We start from the raw sequence: 9,420 nt of genomic DNA, 5'->3' as shown, positions 1-9,420 counted from the left end.
CAGCTACTCAGGAGGCTGAGGCAGGAGAATTGCCTGAACCCAGGAGGCGGAGGTTGCCGTGAGCTGAGATCGCGCCATTGCACTCCAGCCTGGCTAACAAGAGCGAAACTCCATCTCAAAAAAAAAAATATATATATATATATAAAATCATTGTATGAAATAACATAAAATTAGGATTAGCTGTAATTTGGAAACATCTTTTAACAAGACAGGTAGGAGTCAAGAACACTGACCATGGATCCAGACTGCCTGAGTTCAAAATCTGGCTGAAAGACTCATTGTGTGGCCTTGGGCAAGTTGCTTAACCTCTCAGGGCCTCCCAAGAGTCAAAAAGCTATACTGCTTTGGTCTGTTTGTTCTAGCTCATGGCATACCCTCACTGTGATATTGTGAAATACATATTTGGCCTTCCTCCCAGTTTCTTGGCATACAGCTCCTAAAATCCTTGGAATCTTAAAAGTGACGTCTTTTTGTATGCTAATGAGGTGGCCAGTGATTGGCAGCCCCTAAGCAGATTTGTGATGGGGCTGGTTACCAGAAAGACCAAGGCAGAATTAGATGGTTGGGATTTTCAACCCCACCTTCCAGCCTCCAGGAAGGCAAAGAGGAGCTGAAAGTTAAGGTGATCACCAATGGCCAAGTGTTCAATTAATCATGCCTACATAATGAAGCCTCCATAAAAATTTAAAAGGACCGGGTTCAGAGAAGGGGTGGAAGCCCTAAGCACCTTCCCCTATACCTCACCCTATGTATCCCTTCATCTGTATCATTTATAACATACTTTCTTAACATTTATTTTTATTTTTCAGTTTTTTCAAAAACAGGGTCTTGCCCTGTTGTTCAGGCTGGAGTACAGTAGCATGATTATAGCTTACTGTAGCCTCCAACTCCTGGATTCAAATAATCCTCCCACCTCAGCCTCCCAAGTAGCTGGGACCATGTGCACCATCATGCCTGGCCAATTTTGTTATTTTTTGTAGAGACAGGATCTGACTGTTATCCAGGCTGGTCTGAACTCCTGGCTTCAAGCAATCCTCTCACTTGAGTCTCTCAAAGTGCTGGGATTACAGGTGTGCTTCACAATGCCTGGCTGGTAATATTGTTTATAATAAACTGGTGAAGCCAGGAGTGATGGCATGTGCCTACAGTCCCAGCCACTGGGGAGGCTGAGGCAGGGAGACTGCTTGAGTCCATGAGATGGAGGCTGCAGTGAGCTGTGATCGTTCCACTGCACTCCAGTCTAGGTAACAGAGCTTGACCCTGTCTCAAAACAAACAAACAAAATACTAATAATAAACCAGTAAATGTGTTTCCCTGAACTCTGTGAGCTGCTCTAGAGAAAATTAACAGAACCAGAAGAGGGGGCTGTGGGATCCCCAACTTGTAGAGCATGTCAGTCAGAAGTGCAGGTAAAGCAATCTAGGGCTTTCAATTGGCATCAGAAGGAGAAGACAGTCCTGGGGCTAACCCCTTAATCTGTGGGAACTGAGGCTATCTCCAGGTAGATAGTGTGGGAATTGAACTGGAGGATGCCCGGCTGGTGTCCACTGCAGAACTGATTGCTTGCTTGGCATGTGGGGAAAAATCCCCACACATTTAGTCACAGAAGAACGTCTGTATTGATTGCTGTGGTGTGCAAGCAGAGGAAAAACGGTTTGTGTTTTCTATCCACCTCATTCACAATTTCTTACAATGCTCTTTGCTTTGCTCTCCCAGAGCTTTCCCTTAAAAAAGATGAATTCTTTTGAAATTAGTCAGGGGATGAAAAAGACTAAGTTCTAAAAGGAAAGCTGTTGGCCAGGCACAGTGGTTCATGCCTGTAATCCCAGCACTTTGGGAGGCCGAGGTGGGTGGATCATGAGGTCAAGAGTTTGAGACCGGCCTCACCAACATAGTGAAACCCTATATCTACTAAAAACACAAAAATTAGCTGGGCATGGTAATGTGCGCCTGTAATCTCAGCTACTCAGGAGGCTAAGGCAGGAGAATTGCTTGAACCCAGCAAGTAGAGGTTGCAGTGAGCCGAGATGGCGCCACTGCACTCCAGCCTAGGCAAGACTCCATCTCAAAAAAAAAAAAAAAAAAGAACAGCTATTGTGACTACTGTCTACATCTCTAAATTCAGCACATACAGTCATGTGCTGGATAACAACATTTCTGTCAACAATGGACCATATATACTACCATGGTATAGGGTATATTTACTGTACTTTTTCTATGTTTATATACTTTTAGATACACAAATACTCACCATTGTGTTACAACTGCCTGCAGTATTCTGTGTAGTAACATGCTGTATAGGTTTGTAGCCTAGGAGTAATAGGCCATACCATATAGACTAGATGTGTCATAGGCTATGACATTTAGGTTTGCTAAGTACATTCTCTGATGTTTGCACAACAATGAACTCACCTAATGACAACTTTCTGAGACATTTTCCTGTGGTTAAGGGACATACATATCTGTACCTGAATACAGAACATCTAACACAGTTCCTAAAGCCAAACCAAAAAAATACATAAGGCAGGGAAAGACTAAGCCTTATGGGTTTGAGCACTCTCTAACTAGTCATTTTTGATGGGTATCCTGGAGCAATTCATGGTACTAAGATTTGAGATTTCTTTCTTTTGCAATGTGGGAGAAGTACTATTGTGAATATAAATATGTTTTCAGGCAAAGAGAAAAAGATCTAGAAACTGAGTCCTTTAAAACCAGAATAGGAGGAGTTAGAAACAGATCTCCTTGCCACCATTCATCCTGTAAATCCCTTGCACTCTGGGCTATGCTTCTCCAGTGTTATAATGTGGACTACTGTTAATTCCAGGTGGAAAACTTCTTCTTCCATAACAAGCTGCCTCTTTTCTACAATGTGTAGAAATGATCCAACATAGTATAGCTCAACTTTTGAGCCTGAGAGAAAGGCCAGAAGTTGATCCAAAGTAAAACTCTAGGATATAAAATTTTTTAAAAATCAAAAATAATAAATTGAGAAGAATCAAACTTCTATAAATACAGCCTTTCTAGGTAACTACACATTACATCCCAGAACTAATTTAAACAAGGAATACAATAAGCCTATTAGAAATACCATGGTCCAAATTAGTAGTATTTATAAACAAAATGCCTTAAAAACTCGGGGGTTCCACCATCTGTGGAAATGGGTCATTCTGTGTGGGAGAAGATGAACTCCAAGAATGTCTTTGTTTTTAAGTGTTTTATGTTTTAGAGTTCTGTAAATATTCCCTGTAGGGGGAAAAAACAGAATTATTCAGAGCTGCTTTCAAGTAAGATCAGAACAGGAGGCTCAGGTCAAAGTCTCATTTCCAGTTAAGTGCAAAGTTGCAAATCTTCATTTGGTTCTTTATACTGGTTTGTCATAAACTGACCTGAAGAGAGTGGACCCATAGATAAGCAGATGCACTGGTTGGAAGTATCTTCCATTCTCAATTTCTGCCTTCCTGAATAATCAGAGGAAATGAGTGAAAAAACCTCTTTGTTGGCCGGGCACAGTGGCTCACACCTGTAAGTCCAGCACTGGGAAGCTGAGGTGGGTAAATCACCAGGTCAGGAGTTCAAGACCAGCCTAGCCAAGATGGTGAAACTTTGTCTCTACTAAAAATACAAAAATTAGCCAGGCATGGTGGCGGGCACCTGTAATCCCAGCTATTCTGAAGGCTGAGGCAGAGAATTGCTTGAACTCAGGAAGTGGAGGTTGCAGTGAGCCGAGACCAAACCACTGCATTCCTGCCTGGGGGACAGAGTGAGACTCTATCTCAAAAACAAAACAAACCTCCTTGTAAGACATCTTGCTACAAAATTACTCAACACAAATGGGTCTTTCCTGTTAATGCATTTTGTGATGGGGAAAAAAGGGATACATTTGCGAAACCCAAACTAAGAAGGAGAGAGAAATGTGAGGCACCAACAAAGAACCCAGCCCTAAGCATACACTAAATCAGGGTTGATCAGCTGCACACTAGATCCCTAGTCCTTGGTTCAGTTCATCCCACTCTGCAATACTTCCTGGACTTAAATCACTCTTAACTGTTGGCTCTACTTCACTTCTAAAAGTGTTTTCTTACAGGAAAATTAAGATACTCCTTTTACTGGAGATAAGCTGGATGTCACAAAGTTAGATTTAGAAACCACTATAATTAATGTTAGGGCCTCTGAGTTGAAAGGGTATTTCCTTGAGGAAATGACATCTAATCACTTGAGCTCAGGAGTTTGAGACCAGCCTGGGCAACATGACAAGACCCTGTCTCTGCAAAAAAAAAAAAAAAAAAAAAAAAAATTAGCTGGCTGTGGTGGTGTGCACCTGCAGTCCATCTACTAAGGAGGCTGAGGTGGGAGGATTGCTTGAGCCCAGGAGGTCAAGGCTGCAGTAAGCCATGAATGTGCCACTGTACTCCATCCTGGGTAACAGGACCAGACCCTGTCTTAAAAAAAAAAAAATACAGAGAGAAATTGCAGTTGAGCCAGAAATACTGGTGCTCATATCATCAGATGTATGTTCTGGTTTCAGTGGTTAGGAAACAAGGGTTTCATTCTAGATTGGCCTCTGTGGCCAGAGGGAAGAATGTCCCATTTAATTCAAAGTACAAGAAGTTCTACCATAAAGTAAATCACATTTTAAGGGGAAGTGAGTGCACAAAACCTACCTATAAGTCTTCATAACTAGGTCTTCTAGAGAAAAGAAAAAATAGAGGCTGTGGAAATCAGGGAAAGAAGTTGTTTTGATAATGAGACAAAAGTAATAACAAAGATATAGAGTGGCAAAGATGCATTTGTTATTATACGAAGACTGGAGCACATCGGCCATGTGCCAAATGGAAGGTAAACCAGGTAAGTTTCTAATCTTCCTTTTGTAGAAAACAACGCATTGTTGGATATAACCGAAAATGCAGATTATTTGTCAGCAGCCTTGGATAGTTTTTTTCTCTAATATCATTTAACCAAAAAGAAATTTCCTATTCTCCACATGCAGGTTTACACATCCCTGGGCTGGTTTTAAAGATAAACAATGTAGCCAAAATAGTAATCTTCCTCAGGACCCAACAGAGCTTAAGCCCATGAATAGCCTAGTTCTGGGTATTCATCACATCTTTTGGAATAACAGCACCCAGGGCGGGTATTTATAGTCCAGTGTGAGGGGTAGGCAGGATGAGATGAGTCATACTTTATTCTTCGCTGCTCAAGGCTGTTCTGAGCCTTTCCCTCTGACTCAGCACCAGTGGCCTCGAAGCTGACAAGGCCCAAATGCAGCAGCATATGCTCAGGAAGCAGTCGTACTGCTTAATGAAGGTAGCTTAACCATCATGTTCATTCCTAAGTCTCAGGCAAAATGTAAGAAAGAAGGTGACGGAGGGTTGGAGCTCCAGGGTGCTCTCAGGGGAAACAGCAGACCAGGGAAATAAGGGAAATGCTTGAGAAAACAAGAGTCTTCTTCTCCGAGTTCTTCTCTATTGCTCCCCTGGACTGACCTCTCCTAAGGCCTTTGTCATAATTGCCCATTTCAATAAAAATATCTTATGTTTAAAAAGAACATGTAAGGGAAAGAATACTGTATTGAATATTAGGAGACCAGCTAGGTTCTAATCTCTTTCATGTCGCAAACCTGCTGTGTTATCAGACATTTCAACTTCTCTGGACCACAGGAGAGAAAGAAAAAGAGAGGGATAAAGAAGGGATTCATATAGTGAGAAGATCAGTGCTCCCTCCAAGCCAGCTTTCCAGGATTCCCTTCAATGTGCCTTGGGAGTCTCATCTCCTTCCTTGCCACAGTCCTGGCAGGCCTCCATGGTGCCGAGGTAGAAGTAGGAAGTAGGTCATCAGGTCCCTTTACCTGAATTGAGTCATGGCTTACCACCACTACCACTACCACCAGCAAACACCCTGTCTCTTTTTGCTGCCTCAGCACCTAGGGATTTCCTTTTACTTCTCCTCATCAGTTAATCACAGTCCACCTATAGCCTCAGTAGGAGTCTCTATGCCTGATGCCTCCATTCATACCTCCGGAGCTCCTCTCCCGCCCTCTTCTCTTTTGCTGTTGGACACTGGCCTTTCCTGCTCCTGTCCATCCTCACAACTGTCATTTGCCCATCCCTAAATCCATCATCCTTGTCCAAAAGATTCCCACTGCCCAGGGAAGGAGTCAGGAAGAACAGAAAGAACTGGAAGAAGATATATAGACCATGTTTGGAGGCCTAAGGAAAGAAAAAAAAAGAACTAGAAGAAAAGAGAAAACGAAGACCTCTTTCCACTGCTAAGGTTTTTGTTGTCAGGAATGCATGTTTTGGGGACACAATAGGAGCTTAAAAAATGTGTACTAGTGAATAAAATAGCATTCCCTAACCTAAACCCTTAAAGCTGTTTCCCAGAGTGACACTATTACATAATTTAGTTCTGTATTTCATGTACCCAGGATGGGGTAAGCAGCTTTTCTGTGGGCTGGCCTGGGAACCCCACTCTCATGATGTTTGTTTTTATGGGAAAATGCTGCCTGAGTGGCAAACGATGGACTTACCAATGATCTTTGTAAACCACCTTTCCTTCCTCAAGCATGGTTTATATAACAGGAAAATTTAAAACTCTGCTAGGCAAAAGAAGAAATCAAACAGCAGCCATCTCCAGCTATAAAATAATTCTACATACATATATTATCATATATAGATGTGCATATATGTACAAATATGTAAGAAGTAAGGTGGTAAAAGTAAATTACCTAGTTGATCTAATATACACATATACCTCGCTCTCACCTTCATTTATAGCTGGGTCAGCATCCCTAGACTATCCCCCAAAATACATGTTTAATGTGAGAAAAAGGTTTCAGTAGGCTGGACATGGTGGTTCATGCCTGTAATTGTAGCACTTTGGGAAGCCGAGGATCACCTGAGCCCAGGGGTTTGAGACCAGCCTGGGCAACATAGGGAGACTCCACTTCTATAAAAAAATAAAATTAGTCGAGCATGGTGGCATGTGCCTATAGTCCCAACTACTTAGGAGGCTGAAGCTGGAGGACTTGAGCCTATGAGTTCAAGGCTGCACTTAGCTATAATCAAGCCACTGCACTCCAGCCTTAGGCAATACAATGAGACTTTGTCTCAAACAAAACAAAACAATACAAAACAAAGAGAAAGGGTTTCCGTAATGTTGAGAATACCAACTACAGTACAAAGGAAGTGCAGAACTATATGGTAACACCTGAGATCAAGAAAAACAAGTATTTGGAAATGAACACAGACACCCAAAAGAGCTAAACGGAGACAGTATAGTTCCCTAAAATACTCATTTTCTTCTTTAGAAAATAAATGCATGGATGCTCTTGGCTCGAGGCTGGGAAGTTGTGGAGGGGGTGACGTACGGCACACACTCTCCTTTACCTTTACAACAGGTCTAATGGGCCTCTGAGAAGGGGAAAAGACACAGAGACAGGAATCGGTGAGGTGCTGGGGTGGGCCTGAGTGTGGGTGAAGACTTGGAAAGAATTTTGTATGTGGAGCTGAGCTGCTTAGGTCTGAAAGGCTTTGTTATAGGGGATTGTGGGTTCTGAAATAGGACGAAGAACTGAGCAATACAAATGCAAGGTCTGTGAGGGTGTGCCATCCACGCTGCTGTCCATATGAGCCATATTTATGCCACCTCTGACTTCACAGCTACCAAATACCTGGCATGCACCTGGCACTTCAATTCAGTCTTTCATCATAAAACTGAACATGATGGAGGAGGCCTCAGAAAAGAAGGGCAGGAGGCAGGAGGGCAGGGGAATGGCACCTCCCTGCTTTTGTCCAGCACAACTCACCTCATAGAAGAGTCCTTCTGGGAATTGCTGGAAGCACTGAGCGCACACGAAACACTGCTCATGGTACAGCTCCCCGTTACTGTTCACGATCTTCTCAGCGGGTGCAAAGCCGCCCCTGCAGCGCTCACAAGTGGCGCTGGCCAGGGCATTGGCCATGTTGCTGTAACACAAAGAATGGCAGGTTGCAGACTGTCATCCTCTTCTTAGATCAAAGACCAAAACAACACTAAGAACCCAGCAGCAAATTCTATCTGATTGCAAAAATCCTATTTTATTTAAAAAGCTCAATTTCTTGCTAGTTCCTTATATGCTCTAAAACTAGGACTCTTCAGTCTCTTTACCCTAGCATCTAAGGCTCTCTACGGGTGTCCCACTTTGATTCTGTTTCTAACATTTTTGGCATTCTTTTTGCTAAACTATTAGTGTGTGCCTACTATGTGTTAGGCATCTGAGACAGAGGTGAAAGTTATGAGCTGCTCTCAAGTAACCTGGGTTTACAGCTTAATAAGTAGCTTAATTAAAATATCCACAAGTCAATATCTCAAAACCAATTTCTTTCCCTCCTGAGAACAGAATCTAAAATGCACGTCAACTAAATGCTATGTCATATAACTTAGATATAGGTTATTCCTCTGATTAGCTTCTGTGGAAAGCAACTGCTTAAGTAGCCTTAAAACCAGCCAAGATGCCCCAGTCCTATTACCTAATTGGTAAGATGAACCTGATTGCCAGTATTATAAAATATAACTTAAAATCACAGAATTTTACATAATAAAGATCATTTTATAGATAGCAAAACAGGTTCACAGAGATGGAAGGATCAGTCCAACAGCACAAAGCTAATTAGTTAAAGGAAGACACAGGACTAGAAATCCAGGTCCCCTGCTCGTAAAATCATACTGTCAATCAAAACAGATTACAGCATGAATTTCAAACACTTGAAAGGACATGATAGGGATACCACCACGTTTTATACATCAGGAAAGTGACACCAGGCTGTCAAGCTACGTTTGTGGCTGGTAACGTGGGAAATTCCCCCACCAGAGGCCCCACTATACCTTAAAACACAGAAAGCATTCAGTAAATAATCTCAGGCTCTCTCTAACCATTGTGCTATTTGGAAGAAAAGCAACATGGCGGCTAGGTGTAGTGGCCCACACCTGTAATCCAGGCACTTTGAGAGGCCAAGGCGGGTGGATCACTTGAGGTCAGAAGTTTGAGATCAGCATGACTAATACGGTGAAACCTCATCTCTACTAAAAATACAAAATTAGCCGGGTATGATGGCGCATGCCTGTAGTCCCGGCTATTTGGGAGAGTGAGACAGAAGAGTCCCTTGAACCTGGGAGGCAGGGGTTGCAGTGAGCCATGATTTCGCCATAGCACTCCAGCTTAGGCAATAAGCATGGAATTCCACCTCAAAAAAAAAAAAAAAAACAAAACTCCGCCTCAAAAAAAAAAAAAAAAAAAAAAAGCAGCATGGCTTTGACAGACAATTAAATGAGGATTTCACATGAAGAACTGTTTTGTTTCTTAGAAGTCCTAGAAATGGAGAAGGCCCCCCCATGCAGAGCAGTAACCGGCCAAACGGTCCTTCGATTTCTGGCAAGTTTATT

General features: G+C 42.5%; 1 protein-coding gene across 13 annotated transcripts in view; it reads right to left on the bottom strand.

Moving 5' to 3' along the window:
• The window catches only part of LIMS1 (LIM zinc finger domain containing 1), a 143,104-nt gene that overhangs the window by 18,107 nt on the left and 115,577 nt on the right, over positions 1-9,420 (bottom strand). For all 13 annotated transcript variants that reach the window (XM_017541132.2, XM_017541133.2, XM_017541136.2 and 10 more), the window contains one exon: positions 7,805-7,964. In XM_017541132.2, coding sequence (XP_017396621.1) covers positions 7,805-7,964 — 160 coding nt within the window. The remainder of the gene's footprint in view (positions 1-7,804; positions 7,965-9,420) is intronic.

This window comes from Cebus imitator, unplaced genomic scaffold, assembly GCF_001604975.1.
Source record: "Cebus imitator isolate Cc_AM_T3 unplaced genomic scaffold, Cebus_imitator-1.0 Scaffold131, whole genome shotgun sequence".
NCBI classification, from domain to species: domain Eukaryota; kingdom Metazoa; phylum Chordata; class Mammalia; order Primates; family Cebidae; genus Cebus; species Cebus imitator.
The sequence above is the reverse complement of the archived record's forward strand: the minus strand, read 5'-3'. Positions and strand labels throughout refer to the sequence as shown.